The 12,316-nt window shown below is 45.8% G+C and overlaps 1 protein-coding gene across 1 annotated transcript in view; it reads right to left on the bottom strand.

Annotated features, from left to right (window-relative positions):
• The window catches only part of CMTM4 (CKLF like MARVEL transmembrane domain containing 4), a 71,002-nt gene that overhangs the window by 8,900 nt on the left and 49,786 nt on the right, over positions 1-12,316 (bottom strand). Inside the window, exon 2 of the mRNA XM_081217015.1 lies at positions 8,912-9,088. Coding sequence (XP_081073141.1) covers positions 8,912-9,088 — 177 coding nt within the window. The remainder of the gene's footprint in view (positions 1-8,911; positions 9,089-12,316) is intronic.

The raw sequence follows: 12,316 nt of genomic DNA, 5'->3' as shown, positions 1-12,316 counted from the left end.
AAGAATCATTTCATGCCTTGCCCTAAAAGCAACTGAAGAACTTTCAAAATAAAAAGCACAATACCCCGCCTCTCTGCTGGCTCCATATTTTAGCCTTGATGGCCCACGGGTATTGGTCACACAGAGGAAGGCAAAGAGGATAACAGTTAATGATGCTCTTTGATAAATCACCACAGCAAAGTCCACATTTTAACCAACCACGTCATGTTACCATTTCTTAATGACCTATTATGGAAACCAAACTGCTAACCCACAAGGACACGCACACTAATTACCCAAAACACATTCAAATCCTCTTGGCATGGATAAGAATGGCCTGAAACTGGTGAAATCCCCTCATTCATTTGTGACATGTCAAGCACACTGTTTTCAGACCTGGAGAACACACTTAACCAGGCCTCATGCTTCTCTTTCTCATGCATGGTCTTTCAAGTCTCCATGCTGCTAAAGCCTAGAGGATTTTCCCCTAAGCTTCTTGCAAAGCAAATCAGGTTACAGATCCAACGCTTCGAAGATTTAACTCCTGTCTTACTTGTCGAGAGGAACATAGCACAGTGATTAAGGGTCACAGACAGATAAGGGTCCTAACTGACCATGACTGTGGATAAGCCACTTTGCCTCTCTGTGTCTTATATGGGCGCAGCCCCCCACCCCACCCCCGGGAGGTGTTTTAAGGATTGGGTGGAACAGTACATGTGTAAAGCCCAGCATCGTGCCCGGCCCATGGGTAGGGTTCCCTGCACATCTGTTGTTACTTCTGATATTACTACCTGGGCATCAGGCCCCCCACAAACTGGGCCATACCAGAGCGCCCCTATGACCTCTACAGGGAAAGAGAATCCAGGCAAAATCCTCAACTGCTTAAGTGCCAGGTTGACTGTGCCATCAATACCAGGTGAGTCCTCCTGGCTGGCCTGGTTTCAGGGGCCATATCCTCACAGTCCTGAGCCTGTGCAGCGGGACCCTCCACGCACACACACGCTCCTGGCCAGCGCTTCTGCACCGGCTCACAGAGAGCAGCAAAGTACTGACTACAAACTCTATTCAGAAATGTCTGCCAGCAGGGCAGTTTTCAGTGGTGACCAGTGTGAAGCCACGGCAAATTTTTCACAGATTCAAATCAGTGAGTGTTTAGTTACACCCAACTCTGGGTAAAGAAAAATATAGGGATATTGTAGGGATACAGAAAAATATAAAATGTACTTTCCAAACCAAAGACTATTCAGAAATGGAAAATGTCTTATGATAAAATGCTGAGGCTGAACATCAAACAAAACAGTAATGTACATTAATGGTGACAATATAAAAATATAAATGTGGTAAAGGGCAAATAGGTACTAAAGACTTTGAAGAGGTTCATGTTATTTGTCTATGAATTCCACATTTGGAAATTCATCTTAAATATCATACTAGCGCAAAAAGGTCTAAGCACAAGGATGTTCATCATACTATTTTAAACAGCAAAAAACTGAAGGCAAACAAAATGCTTAAGAATCAGGGATTTGTTGAATAAAATGATATTTCCATAACAGAACACTGTGCAGTCATTAAAAATAATGATATAGTTTTATATTTAACATGGAAGATATTCAAGATAAATGGAAAAGCATGACTTTAATGGTTCCATTTTTCTGCACTCACATATCACAACGTACATGTACATGTGAAAGACAGTCTAGGGAAAATATTCTAGAAGATTACACCCACATATTACAAATGGTTACCCCTGGATGGGTGCTATCACATATAATTTTATAACAGCTTTCTTGAGATATAATTTACCACAATCTAATTTTAGAACATTTTTAGCACCTCCAAAACAAACCTCATATTCATTAGCAGTTAATTCCTCATCCCTTCCCTTAATCCTAGGCAACTAACAATCTGCTTTCTGTCTCTATGGATTTGCCTATTCTGGACATTTCATATAAATAGAATTATTATATAATATGTGATCTTTTGGGACTGGCTTCTTCCACTTAGTATAATAGTTCTAAGGTTCACTCATATTGTAGTATATATCAGCACTTCATTCCTTTTCATTACGGAATATTCCATTATATAGATACACCACATCTTATTCTTTCACCAGTTTTTGGACATTTCAGTTGTTCCTGCTTTTCAGTTACTGTGAATAATGCTACTATGAACTTACAAGCTTTTTTTTTTTTTTTTTTGCGGTACACGGGCCTCTCACTGCTGTGGCCTCTCCCGTTGCGGAGCACAGGCTCCGGACACGCAGGCTCAGTGGCCACGGCTCACAGGCCCAGCTGCTCCACGGCATGTGAGATCCTCCCGGACCAGGGCACGAACCCGCGTCCCCTGCATCGGCAGGCGGACTCTCAACCCCTGCGCCACCAGGGAAGCCCACTTACAAGCTTTTATGCAGACGTATGTTTTCATTTCTCTTGGGTCATCACATGATTTTATTTTTCCTTTATTATCTGTATCTTCCACTTTCTCTATAACAAACACTTAGTACTTGCACAGTTTAAAAGGCTTAAAACTGGAATACTGCAGAAGTTAGCATCAATATCTTGAGTTCCTTGGCCATGAAACAAAATCAAGGCTTGTAGATTCACCCTTCATATTAGGGAGCAGACACAGGCATGCCTTCAGTTGTGGATTCGGGGATGGGTTGGGTCTAGTCAACACTGGTGCTGTTTGTTTTTGTTCGTGTTCACGCTTTTAATGGGGCGTGCACTCACCAGTCACGTGCTTCACGTCTGCTGCTGTCGCTCCCCTCCCTGCAGTCTCACACCCAGCCAAACTGCTTCCTGGGTGGGGGGGCGCCCAGAACACCCAAGGTTGCAGCCCCTTCTTAGGCCAGGAGATGAGGAGGAAGGGCACCCTCACACACACATGCTTTCTGGTCTCTCTTTCATTAACACACCAATAAGCACAGGTGGGAGCCCAAGTAACTCCAATAACTGATCAACGGGATCTGGCCCACAGGTAGGTTTGACTTGTACACTGTTCAAAACAGATTTGAACAAGCCAACATTTAAACATCAGAAGACGGCACATAATAAACTTCTAAAACAAACAAACAAAATCCATCTTTCAGCTGCTCTTGAAAAACTGTCCTGAAGTCCCATGAAGTAACACAATTGGCTGTGACTGAGGAGGAGAACCACCTCTCTGTCTCCCAGGCCCCTGGCCCACCTTCTCACTTGCCCATTTCCACCACATGCACAGCTCCGGGGGGCCCTGAGCCTATGACCCTGATCCAATCCTAGAGAATGGGCCATCCTACAACGTGCCCCACCCTTCCATACTCTGTGCCCAGCGAGCACCTGTTCATCCCTCAAGGCTCAACTGGAATCTGGCGTTTTCTCTGAATTTCCCCGACTGACCTGCTCCAGGCCCCCGCCCCAAAGAATCCATTGTGTTCTCCCAGGCCTCACACCAAACGGGATCACCCAGAGCACACATACCACAGGAGAGCAGCTGGCATCTACCTACCCTGCGCTTTCAGTTCCTAAAACCTGGCCCAAAGCTGGTGTTCAATACCACTGGGCTCTGTGGCTACTTGAGTCAGCCCTACACATGGACAAGAGAGGAAGTTTACAACCACTCGGACCATACAGTGCACTGACTTGTGCTCAGATGGCCCCACTATCAAAGGGATGATCGTAGTACTGATGACAGGGGCAGCTACCATCTACAGAGAGCCCACTGTGCCAAGCATGTAACTCCCATGGCCTCACTGAGCCCTAACCTAATCACCATCCAAAATACCTATAATAAAGGGCCTTTAGAGATGAGGAAATTGAGCCCTAGAAAGGATGAGTTTGACATAATGAAAAATATATATTTGGTCTTTGTCCCAAATTCCCTGGAATTTCCTGAGCGATAGGAGTGTCTTTTGTCCTTTTTTTAAATTTTTATTTATTTATTTATTTTTGGCTGTGTTGGGTCTTCATTTCTGTGCGAGGGCTTTCTCTAGTTGTGGCGAGCGGGGGCCACTCTTCATCGCAGTGCGCGGGCCTCTCACTATCAAGGCCTCTCGTTGTGGAGCACAGGCTCCAGACGCGCAGGCTCAGTAGTTGTGGCTCATGGGCCCAGGTGCTCCGCGGCATGTGGGATCCTCCCAGACCAGGGCTCGAACCCGTGCTCCCCACATTGGCAGGCAGACTCTCAACTACCGTGCCACCAGGAAAGCCCCATCTTCTGTCATTCTTAACGAGGCCCTTTCAACTGTCCCTGAGTTTATGCTAATGAAGTGACTCTCAAGCCCCGAGATAATTTCTGGATGGGGGCTGGTTATCAGAAAAACCAGCCAGGTGATTAGAGGGTTGGAACTTTCAGCTCCACGGCCCCTGTGGGCGGGAGAGGGGCTGGAGATTGAGTTCAGCCTCCAAATGGCCAAAGATTTTAATCAACCATGCCTACATAATGAAATCTCCATAAAAGCCCGAATGACGGGGTTCCGTGTGCCGAGAGGGTGTTGCCCCCCAACTCCATGGGGACAGAGACTCCTCTGGACCCTGCCCTATGCATCTCTTCCTTTTGGCTACTCCTGAGTTGCATCCTTTAGAACAAGCCAGAAATCATACATAAAGCACTTTTCCAAGTTCTTTAAGTTGATCTAGAAAATTATTGAACCTGAGGAGGGGCTTGTGGGAACTCCTGAATCTGCAGCTGGCCAACTGTGTCGGGGGCAGTCTCATGGGACTGAGTCCTTTAACCTGGGGGGTCTGCACTAACTCTGGGAGTTAGTGTCAGAACTGAATTGAATTGCTGGACACCCAGTTGGTCTTGGAGAATTAGAGAAGTACTCAGTGTGGAAAAACTACACAGATTTGGTGTCAGAAAAAAACACATACTTGGTGTCAGAAGTGGTGTCAGAAAACACTATGCAATAAGTCATGGTGAAAGCCTCAGAACTCTGCAAGTGGCCCCTCTGGGGGACTGTTCTCAACTCACCACAGCACCCAGCCTGGGTTCTCAGGTCGGGAGACATCTGTGGGAGGAGCAGGGGCCACAGAGGCCACTAAGAAGGAGCACCAAAGAGAAAAAAGAGAGACTGAGGCTGTGGTGTCATCAGAGGCAAGAGGAGAGAGCAGGGCAGGAGGGACTGAGCTGCGCGTATTCCGGCGCTGAAACGGCTGGGGGCGGCGGGGAGGACTGGGGAGTAAGCATAGGATCCAGGAGAACAGAGGTCCCCAGTGATGCTGACCAGAGGACTTTCAAGGACATAAAGTCAGGGGAGTGGATGGGGGAGGGGAAGAGGTAGTCCTCGTGTTCGGGAAGGACACAGGGAAGGCTTTTTGGGGTGTTGACACTGTCCTATCTGTTGACCCAGATGATGGCTACACAGTCTTTGATCATTCTTCACTCAATTGTACATTTACTTTTACAGATTTTTCTGAATATGCTGTATTTGACGATAAAAGCTGAGACAAGAGATCAGGAAGCAGGGAAGTAGAGAAGGCATATGCAGACCTCCCTCTGCTTTAAAAAAGTTTGGCTGCGCTTACAGGGCTTGAGGGCTCTGAGTGCCAGCTAAGGAGAGTGGGAGCCCCCGGGGTCCATGGTAGGAAGAGGATGGAAGGAGAGAGGGACGGGGTGGCAGAGGAGGCCAGGGGCACCAATCAAGGTGAACAAAGGGGTGTGTGAGCTCCCAATATACAGAGAAAAACACACATCACAGAATAAGTCCCACAGATTCGCTAAAAAAACAAACAAACAAAACAAGCTGATATTAACACACTTTCTGACTGCATCAAATAATGCTTGTATAAAATATATACTTTGCATTGTCCTCCTTATTTACCATTTTTCATGCATATGTGAGTCAACTTATCTCCTGAAATGACCCAGTTTTCTAAATCTATACCAATCACACCCCACGTCACTCATCAGCTGGCTCTGTTGGGGTCAAGAATACTCCTACCGCCTTGTTAGAGAAACATATACACCCAAGGCCAACCCACTGTGATGATTCCAGCCGGATCAGCTCTAAGAACTCAATTTTGCTCCCGTCCCTGAGAACAGATGACCTGGGCTCCCATCAGTAAGTACCATCTCCTCGAGTCCATGAAACTTACATACTCTTTTGTTGGATAAGCAGACACCTTCACCTGCTCTAAAAGGGTGGAAATCCTGCAAAGGATCCCAAAGGACAGAAAGTGTTCTCAGGTGACCACGTCACCACCCGGTCATCGGCCCTAGCCAACACCATCCGAAAGGAAAGGAGGGATGTTAACTTTCCAGTGAAAAAGATGCACTTCGATATAACCCCCAAAATGTGGCTGTCAACCAGTGAAACTCTTTCACGGTTAAAATAGAAAAATCAGGATTTAAGAAAGCTCAACAAATAGGTATTTCTGGAGATAAGATAAAGGCCAGTATGAATTAATTAGAAATCTGAAGTATGAAGTCTTTTTTGCTGTGGTTATGGTGATCTGTGATCCTTTTTAAATGAATTAATTACCTAACTATTTTTTTGGCTACGCCACACAGCTTGTGGAATCTTAGTTCCCCAACCAGGAACTGAACCTGGGCTCATGGCAGTAAAAGCGCAAAGTCCTAACCACTGGACTGCCAGGGAATTCCCAGTGATTCTTTTTTTAAAAATTGAAATGTAGTTGATTTACAATATTATATTAGTTTCAGGTGTACAGTACAGTGATTCAGTATTTTTGCAGATTACACTCCATTATAAATTATTATAAGCTAATGGCTATAATTGCCTATGTTATATAATATAGTGAAGTATAAAGTCTTCTAACAGATTTATGGCTGTCAAATAAGTAGGTAAGACAGAATTAAGGGAGTGAAGTCAAAGCTGGTGGAAGTTTACAGGAGAATGATGTGGCTGACAGACACCAAGGGCCTCTGACTCACAGTAAGGTTAGTATTTCTCATACTGGCAACAGCGCCCACTGCTTTGGAGCCTTTATACACATTGTCTCATTTCATTCTTAAAACAGCCCTGTAAGAAAAATATTATCATCTCAACTTGGGGCTCTAAGTGACTTGTCCAGGGGTCATACACAGCTCTTAAGATCCACCTTGGACTTGAATGCAGATAGGTCAGCCTAACGTAAAGCCAGTGGGGTTTTTTGTTTTGTTTTGTTTTGTTTTGTTTTGGCTGCATTGGGTCTTAGTTGTGGCATGCGGGCTCTTGCCCCGCAGCATGTGGGATCTTAGTTCCCCAACCAGGGATCAAACCTGCGTCCCCTGCATTGGAAGGCGGATTCTTAACCACTGGACCGCCAGGGAAGTCCCACCCCTGGGTCTTAACCATCCTAGCAGGTGCTTCTTTGTCAAACAGGATCTCCAGCGTGGTTTCATTCACAGCCCGGTCCAGCCCCTCTCTCAGAAAGTATTTATTGTGGCCTTAGAAGCTCCCAGGGACCTGAGTTTCCAACGTACCTTGCCCCACGACAATGACCTTGCCCCCATGGAGCCTGTGTGTTAGTTGGGAGAGGTTTGTGAGGTTTTCTTGCACTACCTGTTCATTACACTATCAGTTTAGAGCACAACTCTGTAAGCATTTTCTTATGGATAACACAGACTTCATCTTAAAAAGAGCTGAGACAGGGCTTCCCTGGTGGCGCAGTGGTTGAGAGTCTGCCTGCCGATGCAGGGGACACGGGTTCGTGCCCCAGTCCGGGAAGATCCCACATGCTGCAGAGTGGCTGGGCCCATGAGCCATGGCCGCTGAGCCTGCGCGTCCAGAGCCTGTGGTCCACAACGGGAGAGGCCACAACAGTGAGAAGCCCACGTACCGCAAAAAAAAAAAAAAAAAAAAAAGAGCTGAGACATTAAAATCTGTCACCAAAAACTGACAAAATGCCTCCAGTATCTTGAGGTTTTAGAGCTTTTTTCTTAGTTTTCAATGCCGGGACAAAACCATCTGAGTTTGCAACTGACAACTTTTCTAGTCCAATTCTCTTTTTATTTTTCCTCCTAAAAGAGTCTGAACAACACAGAGAGCACTCTGTCAGGAAGACCATCTCCTCTTGGTCCCCCACCATGGGAGTGGCCCCGCCAGGCAAGGTGACCAGCCCAGGCCTCCTCCTCCTGGGCTCCTGCACTCGGGCCACACTTTCCACAGTGCTGCATACACCCAGCACCGGCCGCCAAGAGAGGAGCCTGTGTAAGGGCAGGTGGTCTCAGAGCCCCCCACCCACCTCCAAGCACAGAAGGAGAGGCAGCTGATAGTGCTTGCCTATGTCTCCCTAACTGGTTCCCTGTGAGCTCCTGCACGTGCTTATCTGCAAAGAAATATCAAGAAAACTGAGGGCTGTGAAGTTCCCTTTTCCGTTTGGCACAGTAAGGACAAGTTACACAAGCCCAGGAAAAGGGGCCTGGGAGTGACCGGCCCTGAGATACCTATGCCGGTCAGAAGGTAAGGCTGTCAAACAGAGTTAAGACCCCCAAACCACAGAGGGAAGAGGACACGTTTCCTCAAGACTCTGATCAAACCAGCAAACCGTCTGGGACCTCCCAGCTGCTTTGAATTTAAAAATATTCCTAGGTTTCACAAGTTAATGGCAATTTCATTCATATTTTCAATTCTTCCTGAATCAATACTTTTGCAAATAGCTTTTGGGTCCAGTGTGAAAAATATGCAAACGTATTAATTCCATGTTCTCTTTCCCATATTCTACAAATATCAACATTACCAATCTTCTCAGAGGACCCCAAAATCGAAATGACATCTTTAAAGGGATCAGAATAATTGTTATGTTTCTATCATTAGTGAAGATTCCATTAATTTTGTAGTCATTTTATTCAACCCAGTAAGGAAATTTAAAATTTCACAGCTGCATTACAATGGAATATTTAAGTATCAAAATGAACTAGAACCAAACATGTCATGGACTGATTCCTGCCTTCCCTGGGAGCCGTGCAGCACCCAATCTTTTCCTAATCTGAGAGCATGACTTCTACTCACTGTCAGGTTCCAGTTGATCTGGGGGATCCTCATGTGAAGGTTGAGACTGAACAGAATCAGCAAGACTCCAGTCACCACAAACGCACTGCAGCTCACAAACTCAAAAAAGTAGAGGCCTTCACACGGGGAGCACTCCATGATGGTCTCTATGCAGATGAACGCGATCAGGGCCAAAATCTGGAAAGAAAATTACAAATACACATGTACGTGTACGTTCAGCACACATCTGTGGACACACGTGTCTGCAGCATTTAAATAAAACTCAACCACCACCGCCACATAACAGCCCTGGAGTTTTTCCCCCTGGGGACAGCAGTATCATGGTCAGGAATGTGACCTGATCCAATTCTTACCTAAGAACAGGTATAGGGGGCTTAATGAAAGGATCAGATTCCTCATGTGAACAACCAAGCCCCACCACAGGACGCTGACACCAGGCTGGTGCCATGCAGCTCCTCGTGAGGAAGCAGACAGGAACATGCCCTCAACGGTTTTAGGCTGCCTCTGCCACGAGTAAGTGGACGCTGCCTACACATGCTTCTCATGTATAGTCTCCACCACAAGGATGCCAGACATCAAGAGAGCAGGGTCCTGGTGGTGTCCATTTCATGGCATCTGCAACTACCTTGATGGTTCAGCTGAGGTCACACAGGCTGACTGAGACCCTGATGGCTTTAGGAGAAGGATTTGTATAACCCCCTTCCCCCATTTAGAAGTCCCACCCAAAAATAAGGCCCACCTAATTAACTCATGGGCCATGCTTTTAAAAAGTTTATCACTGGACTTGATAATAAAGAGACAGCCTGGCAGTTTATAAAAACATTTTAAATCTACAAACAATAGAATCAATTTCTTTCTGAAGGACCAAAGTAACACTCTAGCAGTATGTCCCAAGCGATGAGAGATCATGAAAGCAAACAGGTATCAATGGAAATCACCAGTTTCAAAGGGAGATTTCAGGAACAGGAGGCGGCAGAGGGGCTGAGTTAGTGGCCCCTGTGATCAAGGAAAAGTCAGGTGGTCTTACACCTAAAACCAGACCAGTCTTGGGCTCCTGGCCTGTACCCCACTTCCGCAACCGAGCACCTCACCGCCCACTACCTGTCAAGCCTGTGCCAGAGCTTCCAGGCCGGACCCCCCCACAAAAGTCAAGGAAGCACAAGCAGGCAGCCCTGTGGTTCCAGATTTGTCCTTAGAACCAGCAACGTCAGCATCACCAGGGAGCTTGTCAGAAATGCAGAATCTCTGCCTCCCCTCCTTGACCTCCAGAGTCACAGTCTGGAGTGTGGGAAACATAGGAGGCACAGGCTGCTCTGGGGCCCTTCTCCACCTCCAGGAGTCCCGCTCATGCCTTTCAGTGCCGCGCTCAGCTCACATCTTCCCCACGCCCTTCCTGACTGCACCTCTCCCCGCCAGACGTGACTGACCCCACCCTCTCCCAGGAAAGCTTGCAGGTCTGTGGTTGAGTTCCATCTATCACACGTGCCACCATGGATCTCTCTGCCTCCTGAGCTCTTTGAGGGTAGGGGCCAGTCCATCTCCCTCCACTCCCAAGGCACCAAACTCACTAACCTGCACAAAGCCAGTGAATGGGGGCCCGGGGAGCCTCTTCAAACCCACCCCAACAATTCCTGACGGACTTGTCAGTCTCCACATGAAAGGAAGGGAGGCTCTGCTTTTTCCATGCCTTTCTAACAATATGTGGTCTTTCCATATTTCTATTCTAAGTCAACATGTAACAATTATGGGCCTTACAGCATACTTTGTGCTTCTCCTAATGGCTCTCCTTATAATTCTCTACAGAACCAGACACTTTCATTCTCAATCTGAATTACATGCCTGACTTGCAATCAATTCACAAAGAAAGAGTTCATATAAGGGAAACTCCTAAAAAAGTTTCTTTCTTTTTTTTTTTTTACCCCTGTAATTGGACCTAGTAATCTTGGGCAAGAAATAACACACATCAGTATAGAGTTACAAATGTCTCTGGTATGCTAACTTCAACCGTATTTGTGTGGGAAGGTAACATCTACATTCTTAAATATTAAAATTAAAATGGTTTCAAGAATATGCAAATCCAATTGGCAATTTAATACAGAAGACAGACAAAATTCCCTGCTCTCTAGCTCATATGCTAATGAAGGAGTTTTTAAAAAGTAGATTAAAAATATAGCATGTTAGACAGTGATAAATACAAAGAAGAAAAACCAAAGCAGGGAAGGAGAATGAAATGTAACCAGGCAAGGGTGTTCGAAATTTTAGGCAGAGTGACCACAGAAGGTCTAAGAAGGTTCTAGATTTATTACAAAGGATATTAAAGTATACGACTGAAAAGCCAGATGAAGAGATACACAGGGCAAGGTCCAGAAGGATCTCAAACACAGGAACTTCCGTCCCCCTGGAGTTTGGAGTGCACCCCCCACCCCCCAACACCTGGATGCGTTTTTGGTTCACCAACCTGGAAGATCAATCCTCAAGTTCAAGATTTTTTATAGAGCTTAATCTGGAGCCCCTCCCCTTTTCAGAGGTCAGTGGCTAAGGCTGAAAGTTCCAACCCTCTCATCACCTGGCTGGTTCCCCTGGCACCCAGCCCCCATCCTTAGGAGCTTTCCAAAAGTCATCTCATTAACACAAACTCAGGTGTGGCTGGAAGGGATCTGTTAAGAATATCAAAAATAGGGGACTTCCCTAGTAGCAGAGTGGTTAAGAATCTGCCTGTCAATGCAGGGGACACGGGTTCAATCCCAGGTCCAGGAAGATCCACATGCTGCGGAGCAACTAAGCCCGTGTACCACCACTACTGAGCCTACGCTCTAGAGCCCAGGAGACACAACTACTGAGCCCGTGCGCCTAGAGCCCGTGCTCCGCAACAAGAGAAGCCCCTGCTCGCCACAACTAGAGAAAGCCCACATGCAGCAATAAGGACCCAATGCAGCCAAAAATTAAAAAAAAAAAAGAATATCAATATCAAACACCTCTTATCACTTAGGAAATTCCAAGGGTTTTAAGAGCTCTGTGCCAGAAATGGAATGAAGACCAAATATATATTTCATTATTATAAACCACAGTATCACAAGTATTCCCATGTGTAAAGATACAGATACATAAATACATACATATGCACAACTATATACATACAATAATTTAATCAATCCCCCACTGATAGTAATTAGGTGGTTTGTAATACTCTAATAAGCTGTACATTTTTTATAAAATTTATTATATTGAAGTATAGTTGACAATGTACTGATTCCTACTATATGGCAAAGTGATTCAGTTATACATATATTTCCCTGTGCTAAACAGTAGAACCTTGTTGTTTATCCATCCTATATATAATAGTTTGCATCTACTAATCCCAAACTCCCAATCCATCCCTCTCCTATCCCTCCCTCCCCCTTGGCA

The sequence above is a fragment of the Mesoplodon bidens genome (assembly GCF_964165515.1).
Source record: "Mesoplodon bidens genome assembly, chromosome: 18".
NCBI classification, from domain to species: domain Eukaryota; kingdom Metazoa; phylum Chordata; class Mammalia; order Artiodactyla; family Ziphiidae; genus Mesoplodon; species Mesoplodon bidens.
The sequence above is the reverse complement of the archived record's forward strand: the minus strand, read 5'-3'. Positions and strand labels throughout refer to the sequence as shown.